At 32.0% G+C, this 25136-nt stretch overlaps 1 protein-coding gene across 7 annotated transcripts in view; it reads left to right on the top strand.

Moving 5' to 3' along the window:
- LOC145296054 (uncharacterized) overlaps positions 1–25136 on the top strand; it is a 945555-nt gene that overhangs the window by 870654 nt on the left and 49765 nt on the right. For all 7 annotated transcript variants that reach the window (XM_080142118.1, XM_080142120.1, XM_080142114.1 and 4 more), the window contains 2 exons: positions 14965–15112; positions 24309–25015. In XM_080142118.1, the coding sequence (XP_079998244.1) occupies positions 14965–15112; positions 24309–25015 (855 nt within the window). The remainder of the gene's footprint in view (positions 1–14964; positions 15113–24308; positions 25016–25136) is intronic.

The following is a 25136-nucleotide window of genomic DNA, read 5'->3' as shown; positions in this document are numbered from 1 at the left end:
CCGGGAGTTATTCGGAAACAATAGATGTAAATTACAGTATTCCATTTAAATCTCTTTGAACTAGTTTCCGTCTTCAACATCATTCCTTTTCATTTTACTGTAAAAGCGAATGGGGTAGGGGAACAAGTGTCCAGGATCAAGAATATCATTGGGTTTTTGGGGGAGTTTTTTACATTGGAGTCACCACATATCATGGCCCAGAGGCCACTGAAGGATAATGGTTAAAGAGTGTACAATAGTCAATGGGGACGATATCATAATAATCGCTAGCAGTGGAAATTTGGTAAATTCGATTACTTAAGGGGAACGGCTCATCAAGAACTTGTTTACGTTGGACTTGAAGATGACCATATTGTACTCAACTGGAAAGCAGGCAAACAGAACAGTTCCACAAGTGTGCAGTTCTAAAAAAGATTTGTTCATAGAATATACATTTAGGTTTAGGTACAGATAAAGAGTGGGGGAAATTATTGATAGTATTTTCAGCTAGATGAGTGTTTCTCGTGAAAGTTTGGTGAGGGGAGGTTATAGATTGGAACTCAGATGAGCAGTTGCCATGAAACTAACAAAGCAAAGACAAGTTCGCAACGTCTCTTCTGTAAAAAAGAGGTTGCAGGGACAAGAAAAGGGCATCCCCTACTAGGCTACAAAATCTATTTTGAACTCTGTCAAGGCAGGATAAGATATTTTTAGCAGCTCCTGCCCAAATGTGGCAACAGTACTCCATCTTTGGACGTACCTGGCTCTTATATAGGTAGAGAATTGCATGAGCAGTGAGATATCTACTGGATCAATAGAAGGATCTCATCATTTTCCCAGTGACTTTGGCAACAGATTTGCAATTTCAGATCAGAATTAAAGGTCAAGACCAGACGCTTGTCAAAGCATGGAGTCTCCCCAAGACGAGAGCCATTCATTTCAATTGATGCCAGATGGGGATCAGAGCATTGATGTTGTAAAGATAGAAGCTTGGTTTTAGGTGCATTAAAAGTAGCTAATCACTGCTTTTCCCATCGTACCATGTGCTCAAGATCAGAGAAAGAATCAGAGAGAACTTGTTCATTTATGGCCTTTGATTTGCTTCCATAGATGTTTGTGCTGTCAGCATAAATGTCTGAATAATCTAAGGATGTGATTTGGGAGATCATTAATGTAGATCAGGAAGAGAGTTGCGCCCAGAATGGACCCCTGATTAATACTGAGAGCTTCTGATTTCTGCTCATCAATCACTATTATGAACCGATCAGAGACAAATGATTTGATGATTGAGAAGACATTTCCAGCTATACCATACCTGGCGATCTTGTGAAGTAGACCTTTATACCATATCCTATATGCCAAGAGCAATTGCCCTAGAAAGGTTGCCCCCCGTCAAGAAATTTGCTAATCCTATGAGATATAACCGTAAGCACATCTGCTGTAGATCTAGCAGAATGGAAACCATATTGCATGTCACTAAGGTTATTTTTGCTGAGGCGGTTGACTACTTCTCTATTTAACAGATTCAAGCAACTTACTCATGATTTATTGGCCTGTACTGAGAGGAAGATGACCGATCACCTGAATTCTTAAATACAGGACATACTGATGAGATTTTCCAGGATGATATGAAGCAATTCTCCTTAAGACAATACTTAGTTTTGTAAGTATGGGAGCTAGTTTTGGTTGAAGTTTTTTCAGGAATGCCGTCAGGGCCAGTTACTTGACTGGAATCAAGGTTTTTTTTATTAGCTTGGCAACATTATGCACAGATATTTGTATGTCGCATAGCGTGTTTTCTGATACAGGAGGAAATACTGGGGGTTGGTGGCCTTTGTCACATAGAATAGAATTAGCTGCAAAGTTCTTGGCGAAGAGTTTGGCTTTGTCTGATGCTGATAAGATTACTTCAGATCCATTGATGATAGTTGGGATAGAGTACATGCTTCTGTTCAGGATCTTGTTTGCTATTTGCCAAAACTGGTAGGAACCAAGCCGCTGCTCAGTTACTTTGGACTTGACGGACCGAGCATACGGCTCTTGCATTCTTTATTACTTTTTACAGTTGTTGCTGACAGTCCTGGAAGCAGCTTTATAGTCTCAGTACATCTATTACGTTGGAAGCAATCGAAAAAGTGATTTCTGTGCGCAATTCTCTCAGGTCTGATACTATATGCTTTTTAAACATGGAATGCAGGTGTAGATCTGATATAAATGTACAGAAGCTATCGCAGTCAGCCATAGTGTATCAATATACTGTACGATGGAGAGGTACGTCTGAGGACATATTACATTTCATTTTTATCTTAACTGATACAACAGAGTAGTTGGAAGATCCCAGTGGAGGCAGAATGGAAGATGAACATAGCTCAGAGCAAGTTGTGAGAAAAAGTTCTTGGAGATTTGCATACTAGCTGTCAGTGTCGGGCACATGGGTGGGTTCGTGAACAATCTGAGTGAGGTCATAAGCAATGGAGAAATCTTGACAGAACCTCCCCTCATCATCATTGTTTGAGTTGGTTAACTATTCCGCATTTTGAACATTGAAGTCTCCACAGATGTGAATGTTAGCCAAAGGATGAGCAGACAGGATATATGGTCTATTTTCTCAGATATTTTCTTTTAAAAATAGTAAGTCCGGTGTTTGGGGGGGGGGGGCGATAGAGAGCAAATATAAATGCAGCCGTGTGAGTAAATGCAACCAGGAAGCACATATAGAGTAAGTTAGGATATTCTCTAGAGATGTCCCTACCACATGGAAAGCCATCTTTAATGTAGGTACATATTCCATGGCAATCTTGGGGGCAGATTTGGGAGTTAAATTAGAGTATCCTTCAATTACAAACTCATCTAGGGAAATAGTCGGCCCAATGCCAATTTCACTTAGGAATAACATGTCTGGTTTAGTCTACTGTAATTGGGTTTCAACCTCTGGAAGGTTGGAACGTAGACCCTTGATGTTGGAGAAGGAGACAATGGTAGTGAGGGTCTGCGTTGAAATTATAGATCTGGGTTTATTGTTTATTTTTATTTTATTTTTTTTTTTAACTATTCATGAAGTTTTGAAATTTGTAGAATAGGTCGACAGATTTGCTTAGAGCAGGACAGAGAAGAAAATTAAGAGAGAAAAAAAATGAAGAAATATTTTTTTTTGTAGCACAGAAGGTAAAGCTGTAACAATTATCCACTAATATGGCATCAAGAAACCTCACTAGAAGCTGCTGTATGGTCCAGAAGCAATACAGCAGCCCCAGTGCATCTGCTGATAGGACAGCCTCCCTAGTGGTTAATCCAAGATTCGTGTCCCTGACGATCATGTGAATAACATCAGCCCAGATAAAATGTTTACCTCCAGCACCCTTACCAGTGACATGGCAACAAGGACATAGAAACAGAAAATTTCCGACATCTCTGACTGCCAACCTAGAATACAGCTTTTTCTTCTCCCTTCGTCAGAAAAATCACTCATTAAAATTAAGGACTGAGGGACAAATAAAGAAAAGCAAGAATAACGGGAGCTGCCAATAACGCATCCGCAATGCATTGTCTACTCACCATTTTTTTTCTACTGTTGTCTAGGAGCAATAAATATGAAATTAAGGTACTACATCTGTACTATTTATAAAATTGTAAATGTTTATTTATTTGTGTGTGTGTGTGTATATATATATATATACCAATAAAACTTTGAACGGATGCACTCAATTGAAAAATTATTTTTTTCCTTAAAATGTGAGAGTCCCTAGATAGTTCTTATCTATATATGGTTCGTAACGAACAACGCCGAGTCACACAAAAAGCCTGAAATAAGGGATTTTGGGCAGTTTCGTTTTTGTCAAAAAAGTTACCTGCCCATGTCAAAGGAATTTAGCACTATCTGTATACAGTCATGGTAACATCTTTCGGCATACGGACAGGACTTGTGACACAATGGATAATACGTCTGACTACGGATCAAAAGATTCCAGGTTCGAATCCTGGCAAGTTTGTAATAATTTTAACCATCAATTTATCCAACGTTTACTCATCCTTATTCTTAGTTAAGGTATTTTTGTTTTATTTTGTTTTGTGCGTATGGGAATTTTCCATACCCCAAGTTCACAGGATAAGCGTTGATAAGACAATGCTAAGTGTACTCGATTATTGTGTTTGACTCGGTGTTGTGTGGGCTGACGCGGCGCAGCCGCTAGTTTGAAATAAAATGTTTAGGTAAATGATGTAGATGTTTTTTAACACATTAAAACAAGAGAGGAATGGATAGTGAATGAGAGTTTTAATGTAAAGATATTACACATACCATTTAGTTTCTATTTAGTTTTGATGAATCCAGGCAACGCCGGTAGTCCCATTAGTATGAAACCTAACACGGCAAACATCTGTAGAGATGCTGCAATTCTGGACAAGTACTCGAAATAATACATTTTTACCAAGATTTTTAATGAGTTTGGTGCATTCAATTATCATTAATTAATAAAATACTACTTTGATGTTATATTGTACACAGAGCATTTCATTAAAATCGTTTGATATCATAAATTTTGGCGGATTTGGAGAATCAGTTGGTGTACCAGAATTTGGGGGGAATTTTTGACACCCCTAACACAAAACTGCGAATAAAATATTTTTAAAAAACTCGTAATTTCTCTTTTTAAAGTGAGTTGTTTATTTTCTTTATGGAATATACTTCCAAAATAAACTATTAAAGTTGTTTAAAAAAAATAATAAAAATATTGTTTTGTTTTTTTTTAAAAAAAAGTGTTTACAAAGTGCCGGCGCGCCTTCATACAGCCATTTTTTTTTTTACGTAATGAAATCAATTGAATTTTACAAGTTAAATATTTTTCAATTTTTAAACTTTAAAAATCTATCAAAATTTTTCTATTAGTTAAATTTTTACGATATTTTCAGGGTCAGTGTGAAATTTTATGCTCTTTCCAATAAACCAAATATAATATTTTAGACAAACGTTTTCTTTTTTTTTTAAATTCAACCCCCCCCCCATTTTGAAATGTCTATTCAAATTTAAATAATTAATTTGCTCACCAAAGTTTTATATATCACAAATTGAAGATAAAAGCTCAATAAATAAAATATTCTAATTTAAGACAAAAAAGAAGTGTTTTTTGGAAATTTACCTGTAAAGTCCTAAGTGTAAAACCTTTTTTTTTTTTTTTTAAGTGGAAGCTTATGTTATGCTTAGGTTGTCAAGTAAATATTGGATGCTGACGACAATTTTTTCTATTTTTAGATGCTTCAAAAAAAAATTCACTCGATAAAGAATTAAAATATATTAAATCAAAAATTCATGTATTTCTTTGAGAAAATTCATTGACTGGTTTGTTTGTTTTGTTTTGTTTTTGTTTTTTTGTTTAAGGCAAAAACTTTTCAGTAAAATGTGACTATTTTCATCTATGGGGACACATTTCTTCACGCACAAGGTTTAGATGGCTAACGCGAAAGTGTGGGGTTTACGTCCTTCTGTCCATCCGTAGTTCAAAACAAAAACAAACACCGATTCAGCGTTTCGCTAACACCATAAAAATGATTACGTAATGGCAGCCTTTTCAAATAGTTGTTTAAAAAAATTATTTTATTTAAAAAATACATGAAATTTAAAATATAAATATGGATGAATTCTTAACAATGAAGAATGGAAATACTCATTGAATAGTATATTTTATAGGTAAGTGATTTTGTTGGAATTTATGTATATTTTTTATAATCGAAGTAAGTAAAATTTCGTTGATTTTTTTTTTTAATCTTTTTTAAAGAAAACCGATTTAAGAAAACAAATATTGCATAATTTGCTATTAAACTTGTTTTTTTTGTTGTTGTTTTTTTTTAAATTTGGTCTTTGCTCCTTTAATTGAAAAAAAATTAGGGTTTGAATTACATTTTTCAAGTAGTTATAAGCTTGGAAAGATAAATCGAATTATTCAATTTTTTATCACATTTTTAATGTCGGTTTCTGAAACTGCTAGTGAATCAGCCCTTCATTTTGCGCACATCTAAATTAGATAGATAATATATATGCAAAAAAAAAGTCTGCATTGTGATATTTGCTTTCCTACTTGACCAGTTCTATGTCTAATGTTACTGGCTAGATGTCGACAAAATCAAAGCGTCTAACTCTACCCTTGCCGCCCTAGGTGTATCAGAATCAGCCATTAAAAAACCTAAATCAATTTACTATCTTTTTTTTTTCTTTTCTTTTTTTTTAATAATTTCTATTTTTTAAACAACTTTAATAGTTTATTTTTGGAAGTATTCTGTACAGAAAATAAACAACCCACTTTAAAAAGAGAAATTACGAGTTTTTTTTTAATATTTTTTTCGCAGTTTTCTGTTAGGGGTGTCAAAAATTCCCCCAAAATTCTGATACACTTATTGCCGCCTTGAGAAGAACGGAAGCAATAAATAAATCATAACAATATTACAATATCAGTGTTTGTTATTAATTTCAGGCAAAAAGAATTTTCAGTTTTATCCAAGATATATCTATATTTTGTTGAAATACTTGTATAAAATGTTTTCTCAAAATTTATTATTTATGAAGCAACCAATTTTTCAGAAACGTAAAGAACTAACGATTATTTCTTTACATTAAATGTTCAGTTATTCATAATTTAAATTTGGAATGTTTTCAAATCCAGCTAGAAGAAAATGTCTCCTCCAGTGATGTTAATCTTCAAAAGGGTGAAATGGCACAATTTATACACATTAGCATGTGGGTGATGTTATATTGTACACAGAATAATCGTTTTTTTTTTTTTTTGTTTGTTTTTTTTTTGTGTGTGTGTTTTTTCTTGATCGTCTCTTATTTAGTGTAACGATCATCATAACTACTTTGCACACATGTGTGTATGAGTTATGTGTAAAAGATATTCACCTCACTACGCTGGGCACCGAATGAACTAGACACGTGATTACAACGATCCAATCGGTTGTTAGCCTTCAAGACGCATGCGTAGCTTAATGGCACCGTCGACGCCACTGCTGCTGTTGCCATTCAGTTTCTCTCTGCCTCCTTTTCTCTTCGCTCTCCTCTCTTTACGACTATCGCCATCAATACTTCCTCCTCTAACCATAACACCCTCGTCATTGCTCAAGTTGTCGCATTGATACAGTATATATAACCATCTTTTCGATATTACAACAGAAGTATAAGTATTAAAAAAGGGGAAAAAATCTTCCATATCGATGTGAATTCAAACACGATGCTTTTTCAGATCGGACTTATTACTGTATATCGACAGTTTCTTTTTATTTACTGTTGATTTTCAACCACCATCAGGTTAGTTACAGGATTTTTTTTTTTTTTCTAAATATAAACTATTTTTTTCTTTTTAATCTACTTCGAATCTCGATTTGACTTTTATTGAAATGTTCACGTTATTTTTTTATTTTATTTATTTTTTCAACCCCATCCAGGCAGCATGACAATCCCCATGCTCTCTATTAATACAAGCTCGATCGTTATTGAACTACTGCTACCGTAGCTGAAAAAAATAACCGATCGATAATTATCTCCTTACTCCTGTAAAAAAAATTCATGTTTCAGTTTTTTATCGCCTTTTTCGAACATAACGTCTTATGAGCGTGACAATATATTAATTTCATCGATTCCTCTTTTCTATCTCCTTGTGCTTACACATAAACACGTTTCAACTACTCTTTAGCAACATCCAAGTGACTGCTATTCGTCGAGAACATGTTCAGCGCAGCGCACTTGCTCTTATTTTTACTGCACTAATGGATTACTGTTTACCTTAAACCATTATCGTTTGTTATTCTATATTAGTCACATTTCAAAACATCTTTATTTTCATGTTTTTTTTTTGTTTTAATTTCACTCTACTATTTTTATTACTAGTTAATTGAAAAGTGCATGCATCTCTCTCTCTCTCTCTCTCTCTCTCATATATATATATATATATATATATATATATATATATATAATCTCGCTTGCAAACACCAAAATTCTGACTTATGTGTAACAACTTTAACAACTGTGCCAAATTTAATACATGGTTTAAAGGTAGAGAGACAGAGATACATTTGGGACGCTTTTGACGAGTGTGAAATTTCAGAAAAGAAATAAGTTAAGCCTCAAACTCTTGTATGTGCCAGATTTTTTGTATGAATTCAGCTTTGTTTCGATTCCGAGATATATATTTGTTCCAGTATTTACTTTAACTGCTAAAACATACTTATGGTTCGTTCCATCAAGGGAATTCGTTATGCGAAATGATGCGTGTATATGTGTGTAATATATATATATATGTATATAATTTCCACAGTTAACCTATTTTTAAACACGTGTGCTATAATCTATTTATAACCAGAACCACCAATTTAAAAAAAATTTTTCTTCCGGTGTTTATTTACTTTTAGTTTTGAATACTTTACAGATTGCTCTTTTGCAGCCACGTGTTACAATAAATTTACGCTAGCCTTTTTGTTGTTGTTTAATATCGACCTTGTTGACTTATATAAAAAAAAAAAAAAAAAATGATAAAAGCCAATACTGATGTTTAGTACGCAACTTGCCTCGTGGTTAGTTTGTGCAACTTGTGCAGTCAAGCAAGCGCTCGATTACACATCAAATTATGAGCATTTCCCACTTTTCTTCTTCATACTGCTGCTTCCTTCATGCCGCTGATGCTGCTATCCGACCACTTTCAAAATATATTCCCTTTTTAAATTATCAATACGATTACTGTGAATTTAATATTTTAACATTGGTTTTTATTAATCGTACGTTTTTGAAACTAGGCCTTCTTCATACACCTGCTACAAAGCACTTTTTTATGCTCTGCTGCGCATCCTCCTCACTATTTCCTGTTTGAATGTTTCATGAATATCCATGGTGTAGTGTGTTCGATTGCAATGCTATTCATAAAACCATTTTAGTTAAATTCAGTGAAATTATTTTGAATTAAGTTTGTTAATATTTCAATATTTTTTTAGATTTATTTTTTTTTTCTCCAAATAGTATAAATGGAATTGTGTAACCACTTCTCGTGTGTGTATTTTATAGCTAGTAGGCGACATTTCATTTTTGGTTGAACTGCAATTTAGTGTCCCGAACAAAATTTTGTATTGTTTTTGTTGGAAATATTATTAAATGAAGAACCATTTTGAGTTGAAACCTAAAGAGAACACCTTTGAAATGTATAAATATGTTGAAATATTCGTTAGAAACATGGAGTTTCATACGAATGGAATTAATGAAAAGTCCAAAACTTGAATCGTAAATAATGAAGTAGTTTTGGATTTAATTATAAAAAATTATTTCAAATATTTTACAAGATTTTAAAAAATTCATCAAAAATAAAGATAAAATTTGTCCTGTATTTTTTTTATATATATATATATATATATATATATATATATATATATATATATATATATATATACATTCAAGAACGGGAAAATTTTTGACTTGCGAACGCGTACAAAAATGGCCACTAGTGATAACATACATAAAAAATACATTGCTTAATATTCGGAAAAGTACTTGTTTGCGGCAAATTTAAATGCGATATTCGTTTTCAGCATCCCCGAAAAACTATATATATTTAAAGATGATTTAAGGGGGAAAGTAAGAATCCCCTCCCCCAAAAAAATTGACAAAGACTTGAGTACTTAATTTTTTAAAATGACTTACCGCGCTTTTTCTTTTTTTTTTTTTTTTCCCCCATAGTATTTTCAAGTTAAATTCAACTTTTACAATATTTTTGTTTATTGTTAGATGAAAGTACAGAATAGTTACTAAACACCCTCCCCTCCCTGTGTTTCTAAATAACGCTATTATTTCGGCGCTGTATGCAAAAGTACCGAATTTTTAAAAATCGATATTTTTTTTACGACGTGACCCCTAAAAAAATTAATATCTATTTTTATTGCCTTATATATTTAAACGGCCTTTAAAAATAAGATGAAAGAAGAAAATGGGGGTGGGGTTAGCATTTTAGAGTGAGGGATCACGCTTCTTGGACACCTAGCGTTCAACGAGACACGTTATCCCTAGCATTTTTTTTAAGTTTCATAAAACGTAAGGGTAACAAAACATGACTTTTTTTTTTTGCGGAGGATGGGGAAACAGAATTATATTTGAAACCTAAAATAACGATAGATTTCATTTTAAAAAGGGAGGAGGTAAATTTGAAACCTGAACTAACACGATAAATTTTGGTAAATTTTGGCCTTGTAGACTAACACACAATCTACGTTTTAAAAACTTATTTTTAGAGGTTTTCGGGTTCTAAAAACGAATATTGCATTTAAAATTGGGGCTGGTAACTAGTTTTCACGATATTGCGACCATACGTTTCCGCATGTTTCATGGAGTAATGTGTACGTGGCGGCCATATTTGTTTATACCGCACGCAGAAACGTGAGGAGGGGGACGTAATGAAATTACAAGATAATTATTAAAAATAACCGATGAACAATGAATAAAGCCTGATTTTTTTTTTTTTTTTTTTTTTTTTTTTCTTGGAAGGAAAGAATAGATAAAAATTTTTAAAAATGGGTAATTGTGACCTGGTAGATCAACACAAAACCAACCTTTTAAAAAACTTGTTTTTTAGGGGTTCTCGGGTAGGTGTATCAGAATTTTTGTAGGAATTTTTGACACCCCTAACACGAAACTGCGAATAAAATATAAAAATCTCGTAATTTCTCTGTTGTTTATGGGTTGTTTATTTTCTTTATGGATTATACTTCCAAAATAAACTATTAAAGTTGTTTTAAAAGTAATAGAAAATTTTTTTTTTTTTAACAGTAATGAATTTTCCGAACTCAATATGTTTCAATTTTTAAACTTTAAAAATCTATCAATTTTTCTATTGATTCTATTTTTACGATATTTTTAGGGTCCATGTGAAATTTTATGTTTTTTCCAATAAACCGAATATAATATTTTAGACGTTTTTTTTTTTTTTTTAATTCACGCCCCCCCCCCATTTTCGAAAAGTAAATAATTAATTTACTCACAAATTGAAGAGAAAAGGTCAATAAATAATATATTCACATTTAAAACAAAAAAACGTAGTGTTTTTTAGAATTTTACCTGTAAACTTTGAAGTTTAAAACCTTTTTTTTTTTAAACCACGTTATTTTTTATTTTTTTTTAATTTTTTATGGAACCTTGGTCCTTGCTCCTTTAATTGAAAAAAAAATTAGGGCTTGAATTACATTTTTCGAGGAGTTATAAGCTTGGGAAGACAGGGGGTCGAATAATCCACGCCTCCCATTTTGAAATGTCTATTAAAAAGTAAATAATTAATTTATGTACCAAAGTCTTATATATCACAAATTGAAGAGAAAAGGTCAATAAATGATATATTCAAATTTAAAACAAAAAAAAAAGTACTGTTTTTTAGAAATTTACCTGTAAAGTCCGAAGTTTAAAACCTTTTAACAAAAAAAAAAACGTTTTTTTTTTTTTGTTTGTTTTTTTTTTAAATGAAACCTTGGTCCTTGCTCCTTTTAATTGAAAAAAAAATTAGGGCTTGAATTACATTTTTCGAGGAGTTATAAGCTTGGAAAGATGGGGTCGAATTATTCACTATTTTCACGAAATTTCTGACACACCTAGTTCTTGGGTGTGGTGAAAACGAATATCGCATTTAAAGTTTTCTGCAAATAAGTATTTTTCTGGATATTAAGCAATGTAATTCTTTGTTATACGTGGTGGCCATTGTTGTACGTGCAAGCATATTTTTTTTAGGTTTTAAACGACGCTGGGTCATTTAAAAAGTAACTAAAAAATCTTGTGAAATGTTTTAAATAATTTATTTCTAATTAACTACAAGACTTCGTTCCTTTGCTCTCATTCAATTTTTATATAAACGATTTCTTCTGTTACTTCCGTTTAAATGAAGATGTTTTTTTTTTCTCTCCTGTTCTAGTGTGTACACATTTCCAGCGTATTAAGATTACAAGTGTAATGCTAAATAGATTTTAACTGGAAATGGTTCTTCATTTACTAATATTTAACATAAAACTATGGCCTATATACACATTTTTATCGCATTCTGTTGAGGCCACTGTTTTTGTTTTTATTTAGTTTAGTTAATTACTATTAATCAATTTGTGTTCAAGTCCCATCGGCTTTTGCTTATAATATCACGTCAGTTGATATTTAGGTTTGACGATGAATTCCCCGGAAAAATAATTTCTGATTAATGTTTACCAGTTTCAAAATATTTTGTTATTCTGAAAAAAAGCCATGCTCGTTTGTATAAGAAATTAATTGAAATCAAAAAAATGCTACAGTACTAAAACGAACCTTTTTAAAAGATTTTTATTACCGAATCTACATTTGGTTTCTTTGTGAACAAATCAACCATTTTGATAGTTAAAGAAAAAACGTGCTTAGAATTACACTTAGTTTTTTAAAAATGCAGAAAAATCGGTGCTTGTTAGACAAATCAATTTTTTAAATATCGTTTTAAGCAAAAACATACAAAAGTCAAACTCAGGAACAAGATACACATGTAGAAAGTCAGGTTACATCAACTGAAATGTGAAAATCACACTCAAGATGAGAACAGTAGTCCGATGAATCCAAATAATACAAATAACCAATCCTCATCTCAGAAATTACGGCCTTTTTTTTTTTCTTTTTTTTTTTTTTTCTTTTTTTTTTTTCACTTCCTTGAGTAATTCATGTTAATAACGGCTTTCGGAATAAACACCCCCAACCTCTCCATGTTAAGAACGGCTTTCGGAATAGATACTACCAACCTACGCCAGTGGTGGCCAGTGAATCGCAGTGCATAATACAGATCTTTATATCTCAAAAACTACTTGTCTCTGCAAAATTTAAATGAGATTTTCTTATTCAGCATAATCATAAACCTTCAAAAATTATCAATTTAAAGAAAATTGTGGAGGTGGATCTTATACATAAAATTACTGAAAATTTTGTAAAAATAATACTAAAACAATTTAACATCTTAAAGTGGGGGATCACTTTCCTATATAAACTTAACATGAAATGAGCACCTACTTGGCCACAATAATAGTCAACAAGACGTGTGATTGTTAGCTTTTTTCAAAGTTTGGTGGCATGTGGGTGAGGCTTAAGTTCAAACATTTTCAAAACACGCAGAAACATTTCAAATGGGGGAGAGGGCTTAAAATTTATAACTTTACAATTTCCACCTTTTTTTTTATATATATATATAAGGTATGTTTTTAATTAATGGTGAGATTATTTAAAGCTGTTAAAAAGAAATCTAGGATGGAGCTGTACAATGTACCCTGCTCATATTTTTTCTTTTGTTTTTTTGTTTTTTTTCCCCCAACAGATCTGACACTTATATACGATATAAAAAAAAATAATAATAATAATAAAAAAAAAAAAATTCCATATTTGTAAAGGATGCTCAGTTTCTAATACAACTAATTTTTCTAATAAATCAATCCTCTATATTGGAACCATTCGACAAAAACATGCACACCTCACCAATATAAAGGATTTTTTTAATTATTAATCTAAGGGCAATGATAGTCACTTCCATTATTCAATGTATTCCACATTGTTTTCACTGGTCGCCATGTTTGTTTTCATGTATGTGTAAAAACAAATGTGGTGACCAATGAAAACAATACATAATATATTGGATGAAAAGCCATTGAAACGTCCAAAAAAAAAGTAGATTTTGATTTCTTTTTGCTACACTAGGTTAGATTGTAAATAAATAAAAACTACTGATTTTTCTGTATTTTTATTTATTTTTTCTTTTAATAAAACTTAATTCCAAAAAAACACAAAAAAAGAATTGTGACCTTTTGAAATTTGAGTCAACTGATAAAAATTCATTTAAACTGCTTCTGAAACTCTAACAAATTCCTCATGTTAAAAGGTTGAAACTTTGAAGCATCCAATCCTATTTGGCGTTACCTATGTGGAGGACTTAAAGAACAAAAATTCAAAATGTAATCAGGCTAACATAAAAAAGGTAATCATAATTTAAAAACATCTTTCCAATATATAATAATAAATATCCAATTTAATAGTTTTCATTTCATGTATATTTATCAAAGTTGCATTGTGACACACTATCTAATATTTTTATTGATATAGAGATTGATAATATATTATTTAAATCATTTTTCAAATCATTTAAAAATTTAAATAAATCATTTAATGTATCAAAGTTATGTATCGGCAAAAACATTATTTATGGAGATAATACCGTTAGAAATTAAAATATTACCAAGGAAAATTTGATTTTCTTCCCCCCCCCCCCTCTTCTGCACCCAAACTAAACATTCTACTGTTTTTAGGCGATTACAATTTATACAGCTTGAAAAAAGTGGACAACTGAATGAAAAAGCAGGGGTGATAGAAAGAAAAAAAAATGTTTTTAAGAAATGACGTTTAGATATAGATTGAATGAGAGATATTTTTATGTTTCGGAATTGTTGGGATTAGACTTGGATTATTTAGCTTACTTATTCACAGCATTTCAATGCATGTTTGAATTTTAGAACCTTACAAAATAACAAACTATCTAACTGAATCTTAATTTAAAGAAATGGATTGTTCTTTTTCCATTAGCTATGGCCAGGTAGAAGTCTTGAATTAAGAATAACAAATTAACATGTTCACCTACTGACAGAATGAGAAAAATCTACCCCCGTTAAATGATTCAGTCCCCTAATTTGACTAGAAGGTTCTTAAGTTTGAAAAGATCCACCAGCTAAGATGAGGACACATGGTTGAAATACAAATTATATTTATTTGGCATTTAGCATACTTCATTTTCAATAGTTGTAAAGCTGCAAGAGAAGTTTGAATTAAGTGATATATGATTAGCAGAAAAATATAGTTAGCAAAATTGGGATCAATGATTTAATAAACAATAAAAAATATAATCCGACACTCCTCCACCGATCAAAAACTGCATCTTTAATCTTAAGAATCCTGTATTGACATGCCTAATATATTGCTGTTTTTCTTTTCAGTATTGCAAAATGGTCAGTACAAGAGCAACGTGTTCAGATTCAAGTTGCAGGATAATCACTACGTCAACACACAAACAACTAGTCATCCATTCGCCAATCCAATCAGTAAAGAAATAGAGTGCATATCTTCCACTCACATTATTCTCAGGTAAATAAACTTGTCATTTTCTAATACAACTATTATTAGCTATATTTGAACAATTTTTATTGAAACCAAATTGCCATTTTTTTTCTCCGTCTTGTTTTATTAATTTAACTTTAGCTATTTATTGTTTGTCAACACTTTGCTAGTTGTTGTACTATCACGCATTTCAATATTGCCACAAAGCATTGACCATTGTTAACAATGCTTTAGAATCAACAGAGGTTTTTTTTTTTGGTTTTTTTATAAATTTTGATGTATTAAATAGAATTATTTACAACTTTCAATTAAACTAGACAATCCATAACAATTGTATAAACAATAAATCCAAATCTTATCTATATTCAATATTTTTTTCAACTAAATTAATCAAATATTCATGTTTTCTACACTAGAAATTTGAATGTTGTAGTGATATGCAAATTAAGTATAATTTACATATGAGCAGATAGCTCATAGTTAAAAACCGATACCAACTAGAACAGGTGGTTGTTGAACGCTTGCTTAGTATTATACACGACATATCAATGGTGTCGGCGATAGGATTTTCTCTGGTCTTTGAAGACCCAGAATACGTAGATACTTGGATTCGTTGCTTTATTTTGTTTTTTCTCCCCAGCCATATACATGGCTTTTTTTTTTTTTTTAATCGTATTTTCCTCGATTTAGCTCTGTTGAGCGAGGAATGAAACCTGGTTAGCTAACTTTTATTTTCATTTTTTATTTTTTAAATCATCACGTTGATTGGTCTCTATATATATATATATATATATATATATATATATAAAAACATCTACGGCAACACATCAAAGGCTGTAAATGACAAAGTTCTCTCTGATTCTCTCTCCTCTGATCTCGAGCGCGTGGTTCAGTGGGGGAAGATGTGGCTGGTTACCTTTAATGCATCCAAAACCAAACTCCTATCCTTACATCATCAACGCTCTGATCCCCAGCTGGCATCAATTGTGATGGATGGCTCTCATCTGGGTGAGGCCCCGTGTTTTGACAAGCTTTTGGGTTTGACCTTTACTCCTGATCTGAAATGGAATACGTACATCAAGTCTGTTGCCAAGGTCGCTGGAAAGATGGTGGGATCCTTCTACCGCTCCAGAAGATATCTCACTACTGATGCAATTCTCTATCTATATAAAAGCCAAGTATGTCCAAGGATGGAATACTGCTGCCATATCTGGGCAGGAGCTGCAAAAAAACAGCCTATCCTGCCTTGACAGAGTACAAAATAGATTTCGTGGCTTAGTGGGGGATGCCCTTTTCTCTACCCTGCAACCTCTCTCCCACAGAAGAGACGTTGCGAGCCTCTCCTTGTTTTATCGTTATTTCCATGGCAGGTGCTCGTCTGAACTCCAATCTCTGGTCCCCCCTCGCCAATCTTTCATGAAAAACACCTGTCTAGCTGAATCCACTGTGAAAAATTTCCCCCACTCTATATCTGTGCCTAAATCAAAACGCGGATTCCATGAACAAAGCTTCTTTCTTAGAACTGCACGCCTGTGGAACTCTGTTCTGTCTGCCTGCTTCCCTCCAAACTACAACTTGGATGTCTTCGTCCAATATTAACAAATTCCTAATGAACCGCTTAATTAAACACTTCATCAAATCTCCACACTAACGTAATGTACTTACAATAACCCTTATCCTTGAGTGGCTTCCGGGCCTTGATAAGTGGTGATCACTGTGTAAAAAAAAAAAAAAAAAAAAAAAAACTGATCCTTGCTTGCATCGTGTCTTCTCTGATCGGTTAATTCTATCTTTTAAAACAGGGATGACAGTTGAATTTATATATCTATACTCTTATAAATTTGTGTTTTTGTGTGTTGATATTCATATTAAAACCCCTTTTTTCTATTTATTTAAAAAAAAAAAAAAAAAAACTTTGTTATATATTGGTCGTGGAATTGCATTCATCTGCAAAAGATCTAATTTGCATATTCTTTTAAACCTTCATTTTAATTAATTCCCTGTTAGTTTTTTAGGTGTTGTTATGGGATGATCATCTTTAGTTAACTATTATGTGTAATTATTTTCATGCAGATAGTCTACATGATTTATACTTGCATAATTATTTGCGTAAAATGTTATAGTAAACAAACCTCTTTCTATATATATTTATATATCTATAAATATAAAAGCGAAAATGTATGTATGTGTGTTCGCTTTCAGAGAAGCGGTTGGTCAGTTCACAACTTTTTAAAACTTTTTCTATCACATATAAATCGTAATATCTCACAGTTAACAACGAAGCTCGTCTGTCTATTTAATTTGGTTGATTTCGGGAAGATAAATATTCAACATTTGTCGCTCACCGCATGTGGGTTAGTCTTTTTCCTATAACATCTTGGGGGCGAGGAAAAAAGCGTTCAGCAGTAAATGAAATCTCGCAGTCAAACTGACCTCATTAACTCATTAAAACGAGCACCTGCTAAATCCAACTAATTAAATAAATTCAAACATGTTTCTGTTAGCATGTCGCGATGGGGCAATGGTTAACGTTGTACGTTTTTTTTTTTTTTTTTTTTTTTTTTTTCACAACTTTGCCTCAACGGTTCGATCCTTATACTTTTTTTTTTTTTTTTTTTTTTTTACCTTCTGGCTGATAGCACCCAAGTCATCTATATATATTTAGTTTTGATCTCACTACTATATATTAAGTTTAATATAATAATTGACAGTGAATTGTCTCTGTAATAATAAATATGTAATTTGCATGTATTAAAATAAATTTAAGTGTATCTTATGACCTGGTCACACACACGCACATATATATGCAGCATTTTTTCTCTTAAGCACATTTAATATTTCTAGTATAGACCCTAACAAAAAAATAAAAATAATTATTTACTACAGTGAATTTAAAACCTTTAACTTGATTATAACTAATAACTTCTCCCCCTCGACTGAGTTACTTGATAGAACTAACTTGGTTTATGAATTCAAATGCCCTTTGGCTGATTAACACATTTATACTCGAACCGACCAACAATAAACGAAAACTTGAACTACTAGAAACATTACTAAGGAAAACTAAAAAATCTATTAATAAAATAAACTGTATGTACGAATAGTAACTTCTTGAAATGTTTGTTTGTAAAGTAATTAAAATAATTAACCAATGAAATAAATATACATGTTATTTTAAAAAAAAAAAAAAAAAAAAAAAAATTATATAAATTGTTAAAAAAAAAACAGATTAATTTACCCCTGGCGATGAATCCAGAATAATTGGAAAGTCCTCAGACTTACGACAAATATGGCAATTAGATCAGCCAGTTCCTGCTAGTATACTGCTTTATCTATATAGTAGGTGCAGGTTTGGGTTCTGTATTTCGATTATATTTTTAAATTTCCTAATTTGTTTAAGAACATGGTTGGCACTCTCAAAAATTATTAACCAAATGATATCTCTATTCCTAACAAATACAATATTAAATCTACAGATGAACTCATTCTGAGGAACAAGAAACCTGAAAATGGTATGATCGCTTCTTGTTGAAAATGGATAATGCTGATCTCTCAAATCGCAGTCTTGGATCATTCATAGACATTTATGCAGATGACACCACAATCTATGACAATACTTCAAAAGCCGGCAATGACCAAAATCTTTCCAATTTTCTACTCTGATCTTAAGCAGAAGGTGCAATGAAGAAAAAGGTGGCTGGGTCATTTTGATGCATCTAAAACTAAGCTTCTTTTCATCATAATCACTCTGGCCCCAATTGAAATGAATGGGTTTCGACTTGGGGAAGCACCATATCTGGACAAGCTTCTGGGACTGACCTACACTCCTGATCTGAAATGGAACACATACCTCAAATCCGTTGCCAAGATCGCTTGAAAAATGGTTGGATCATTCTATCACTGCTGTATGCAATGCCCTATCAGTAGAAGAGTCACGTACATTCTAGAATGGAGTAATGTTGCCACATATTAGCAGGAGCTGCTCAGTGTGCCCTATCTTGCCTTGATAGTTCAAAACCAACTTCTTTCCCACAGAAGAGACATTGTGAGCCTGTCTTTGCTCTATTGTTATTTTCATGGCAAGTGCTTGTCTGAGCGTTCATCTATGACCACCCCCTTACCAAACTTTCACAAAAAAAAACAACAAAAAACACTCGATTAGCTACAACTACTATCAACATTAATCTAAATGCTGATTCCATGAACATTATAATGAATATCACCTAAAGAGGTGGTCTCTAGTTACTTGTAACTGGTTGACCAAAACATGCTCATGAATGTGTAGCAACATATAAATGCTTCTTCTTTTTTTTTTTAATCTTGCCCTTCTTCAATATTGAACTTGTATGAATCTTGTTAAAACTTCATTTGTTGCTTCACCTCTGGAAATTAACATAGAATAATTATATATAGACATGGCAGAAAAAAATAGACACCCATAGAAACAGTTTATTTCAATAAACATAATTTATAGAACAAAATAAAAAAAGATAAATGGTCACAAATTTAATAACTAATACTTGGTTGACATTCTCTTTACTGTTTTTAATGCTAGGACCCTTCTAGGCATGGCATTGATCAGTTGACGAATATCATCTTGAATTTCTTGCTTTGTCTGATGCAATAATGCTAAAAGTTCAAGCTTAGAAGGTGGCTTCCTTTTCTTTTTGCAAAGATTCCGGTCTAATATGCCCCAAAGATTTTCAATTGAGTTCATAGTTGGGGATTTAATTTGTCATGAAAGTTTATTAATCCCATTTTGGCTCAACCAATGTTGCATCGCCCTAGCAGAGTGGCAAGGAGCTCTGTCTTCCATAGATAGGAATTTAACTTTGTTCATTTTACCACTTGAGAATATTCATGTAATTTTGAAACATATTTACCAGAATTAATGTTTCCTTCGCACTCCACCAGGTCTGAGCAACCATTACTCCAAATTGTACCCCATACCATAACCGAAAAAAACCCATGTTCAGCATTGTCTGCAGTCTTTTTAAGCCAAATTCTTGCTGATACTCATACCCTCCACTGTCAGGAAATAATGCGGAAATAATGCAAGTCGTGACTCATCAGAGAAAATGACATTGGTCCAAAAGGTCATGGGCCTCTCCATCATTTCACAAGCCCAATCTTTTCTGCGTTTGATATTGGCAAGACAAAGGAGAGAGCTCCTTATCGCAGCTCTACTATAGTAGCCCAGCTTGTGAAGATACCTGATAACTGTTCTGGGACTGACACCAGTTTGTATTGCAATGTCAGAGGCTTTGCATCGAGGATTTCTTTTCACAAGACGCAAGGTTCTTTCAGAGGGCCCAGGATGACCTGAATGAGGTTTTGTGCACTCTTTGTCCTCTCTTATGAATTGTACGATCACTCTATTAACAGAAGAAATAGGTATTGAAAGATTTCTTGCTATTTTGTGTTGACTAAGATCACTTCCATGTTGATCCACGATTCGTCCTCGCAGATTCTGATCGGTCTGATGTTCTTTAGTTCATGGCATGCTTTAATGTTGTGAGGTGCAATTTTAAGGAGATATTCTAAGTTATTTCAGCACTATTCTTATTTGCCAATAAAAATATGCAAATGTTAATTTTAGGGAAAATATTTTTCTTAGTGTGTATTTTTTTCTGTCGTGTGTGTGTGTGTATAAATTCTCAAGATGCTTTTGCATCACGTTTTGTCTTATTTTAAAGCTTAATAGCCTAAAACATTAAATTTTCCAAATCTATTATTACAGAATTTTAGAAAAAATCTAAAATTTAAGACTTAATTTGAAAGAGTTTTAAGAAATTAAAATTCAGTGAATTTTAATTAATTGATATATTTAATGACTTTAGATTAAATTTAATGCAAACCTGATGTGTTTGAATTTTAAATAGGAAGTTGAACTCATATTTTATCTCCTAAAACCCTCTAAAGAAACTGAAAATGTCTAATATTTATTAATCAATATCTTATTAGACATCGATTAATAAATATTCCCAAATTATTAAAATTTCACAAAAAATTTGTTACCTCCTTTGCATGAAACTCCCATATTACTTGTCCTTACGTCAACCAGCTATGTTCCAAAATTTATGGTGATTCATTAATTAGTTTAGGAGTTATTCTGTATATATCTATATAAACATGTGCACACAGAAAACTTAATATAAAGATAACAGAATATTAATTCATTGAGTTAATACAGCAATACACATGAAAAAATTTAAATGGCTTAAAATATTTCAATATTGGTATATATAGAAAGAGCTTGATAAGCTAAGAAAGAATCTTCTTTAAATTTTAAAAATCCAATTAAAATCAAGGAAGTTATTACTATTTTTATGCCCTGCATGTTTAAATATTTTCCCTTCTTTAAGACCATATGCGTTTTTTGCACTACTTTTTCAGTAAAAATGCCTATATCTTTGTTAAAACACAAGACTAAGCAATGAAATTTGCCATATAAGTGTATTTTTGTGCAAGGAATCTGAAAATCTCCAGAAATGAATTGTTTCCAAATAATCTGCAGTAAATGCACATAAATATGCTGCAATTGCTTAAAAGTGCCATGTATTCGTTAAAAGAAAAGAAGTTAGAGAACTCAAAGTTTAGTTGTAATGTGTTTTATGTGCCAAAAACTAAAATCGAATTCTAGGATTGGTTAAAAATGAATATATTGCGATATTTCTTTGGTATTATTGTAGATTAATACCTTCTGTTACCCCTCCTCATCTGACCACCTTTTCAAAATGTGATTCTACCTTTATAGACAATTGCATGTAAACAACTTGAAAAACTTTAATAAAAGATAAACAAAGATTATTTTAGAATTTAATGTAAAATGATTTCCCATTTTGAATCATTCAAGTGTTTTAGGGCCGTTACCTCCCTCCCCCCCCCCTCTTTTCCTATGATAGATAAATCCTGGGTGTTTTTTTTTTTTTTTTTTTTTCTCTAAAAGGTGATTATGCGTGATTTTAAGAGGGTCTTTGTGCAATTATGAGAAGGTAGGGAGGTTACCACTCTGACTTTAGGTTAATGATAGGGCTAAGGAAAATTGTTTGAACATCCTGAAGACTTGATAGAAACAAAACAAAAACAATTTTAGAATTTAGAGTGGAGGTTGGTTTCACATAAATTTAAAATAATTCACCATTTCAAGACGATCCTAGCGTTTTAGGACAGTTGGCCAATTTATTGGGGGGGGGGGTAATCAAGTGCACTTTTCTTCAAACTTTTTTTTTTTTTTTTACGTTTATATGAGCTCACAGAGGAAGTTTGTTTAGTGGGGAACTCTGCCACTTGTACTTAGCGTTATTGTTAAGGCTAAAGGTTTTAGGAGGCTTGCCACTCTTACCTAGGATTAGACATAGAATTAAGCGAGTTTTTTTTTTTTTTTTTTTTTAAAGAGGGTGTTTTGATACCCATTGTGAAACTTTACAAGAATTATGACAGACAAAAATAAATGTTATTTAAAAAAGTGACGCCCCTCTAACAGAAAACATGATGCTTGGAAAAATATCAAGTATTTAAATTCTATTTAAATATAAAAAAAAGAAACAAGTTTTTGCTAAAGCTGAGAAATTGTTAAAAATTTTGAATTAATGATATTTTGATTTTTAATTACATTTCATGTCTTTTCCTACTGTTTTTATTTTTTAACTGAACACCTCCTACAAATATTTAAATATTGATTTTTTTTTTTTTTTTTTTTTAATAATCGGGTAGATTAGTTTCCATTCGATAATAATTCACTGAAAACATTTTTTAAGGGACGAAAATTAGAAGTGTGTTTACCGTTCGTACAGGTGAACCAAAACATATTTCACATTTTCACTTGTTAAAATATTTTAAAATTTACTACTACACAATTTTTTAAAAATATTTGTATGGTTGATAACAAAAAAGCTCTAACTAAACATGTAAGGATTTTTATTTATAACCAGATTTTCAATTTTAAAAAAAAAATCGATTTGGAATAAAAATAAACAACAAAAACAAACGTCTGTTTACACCATGTTATCGCTGCTGCTGGTGAGTCCTATCACTAATACTACAGAAGTCTTGATTCAAATTCATAACGATTTTTTTCAGATATTATGTTTTTAAATTGCTACGTACCACTAGAGAAAACACTGTCCAATCATCTTTTTAACGAATAAAAATTGTAAAAAGATTGTTTTATTTAATAGTGAGTGTCCGAAGAAAATATTTTTCAAAAGTTTCAATACTCATCATTTTGAAATCTTTTTTAACACAACAAAAAAACGAGTGGTCAAATGAATTTCGGACACTCAAAATTATTAAAAATGACATCTCTTTTGGCTAATTTCCAAATGTCATTAAAAAATTCTTCACAGAAACGCGGTACGAATATTTAGAAATCGGGGGGGGGGGGGTCGTTACAAAATCTTCCCGAAAATTCCGTTTTATGATGTTCACATTTTTATCACTTTATTTGCTTAAAACTCTAAAAATATATAATGTATATTATTATTATTTACTAATTCATTTGAAAGTATATTCATTTCTGAACAAAACGGTGGTATTTTGAAAACTTAAAGTGCTTTGGTTTTTAAAATATGACTATTTTAGCAGAACCTCCTTGAAATCTGATTATCCAAAGCGTTTTAACGGCCACGTGTATTGCTAGTTAATAGTTAATTATAATTGATTTGTTTTTAACTGATTTTAGTAAGTTACATGTGTTTTTAATTTTTTGTACTTAAGTACAAATTCAGTCAATAAACCTTAAAGAAAACCAGTAAAACAAAACCAATATTTTCTACATTTTGGGGTGCCAAATAATATTATTGTACCTCCTTAAAACTTATTTTTATTTATATATCGTTATCCATGGATAATGGGGAATTTTCCCATCCACCATTAGTCAGCATGATGAAACCTCCACTCTAGCACTGAGCCAACAACCCCCATTAGTGATAGAAGAAATATATTTAAATGTTATTTTATTTTTTATTTTCTAAGTTGAGATACTGATAATTTCATGTATTCAACTGTTCTTAATGTAATTAAGGTTAGGTGAGAATCATTGTTCTATTTCTAATGTAGTGTGGGATACTTTTAAAATAACTTTTTGCTTTCTGTAAATTTTCATTAAATTTTATAATTGTTTCAATCTTATCTCAATCTTATGATTTTCTTTTATGCATATATTTTATGAATGTATTCTACATTGGAACAACTATAACTTTATTTTTTTTTTTTAATACAGAGAAAGTGATAATGAAAATGAATTGAAATCGCTTGGAAATGCCTTGAAAAGTAATAGCTCCCAATATCAACAGTTTCAACAACAAGATCAGTCTAGCAGTGGCATGATGCCACCAGCACCCGTTCCTTATCCTGGGGAGACAGGATCTGGAGTGAATATTAACTCTGATGGTATGGACATGCATGTTGGAAACAATCCCAACAGTCGGATTGGTTGGGATTTATTCAACTCGCATGCACAGCCGTCCATGGAAAATATGTCGAATATGAACTATGGTTCTCCATCTGTGTCTTTGATAGCTATGGGTGGGTTCAATATCGGTAGTAGTGGACCTCCCAACAATTGGAACAATGTATCCACTCCTCGAAGTACTCAGAATTCTGAAATGATAAAAGACAATATGATTCTAGCTAGCCTGGTCGGTGGGGAGCCTGCCAGTTCAATGAATAAACATTTACCCTCTTCAGGGAACTTCCAGCAACAACAAGCTGCTTTTGATGGGGTACGGAATCCCAATTTTTCAACTAGGGTACCTGGGGTTCATGTCAATAGACATAGAAACCTTGTACAACAAATGGGAGGACCACGCCCGCTTAATGCTCCAGCCTATTCCCAGAGAAGTCCTAGTTCACAGATGCCTCAGGGAAGAAATCCCGCTCTCTATCAATACCAAAGGAAAAATAATTTACCTGCTGTATCACCCACGGGTATGTCTACCTTTTATTGTTCTATTTATTCTATTGGATTATTGCATGAACAGTTATTGAATTGAACTTTTGGAAAATAATTTGTTAAACTTTTGATACAGCACTGTGCAAGAAGACAGCA

The sequence above is a fragment of the Euprymna scolopes genome, chromosome 16 (genome assembly GCF_053919585.1).
Source record: "Euprymna scolopes isolate OS-2025 chromosome 16, ASM5391958v1, whole genome shotgun sequence".
NCBI classification, from domain to species: Eukaryota; Metazoa; Mollusca; class Cephalopoda; order Sepiida; family Sepiolidae; genus Euprymna; species Euprymna scolopes.
This window is presented reverse-complemented; position numbering and strand designations above follow the sequence as displayed.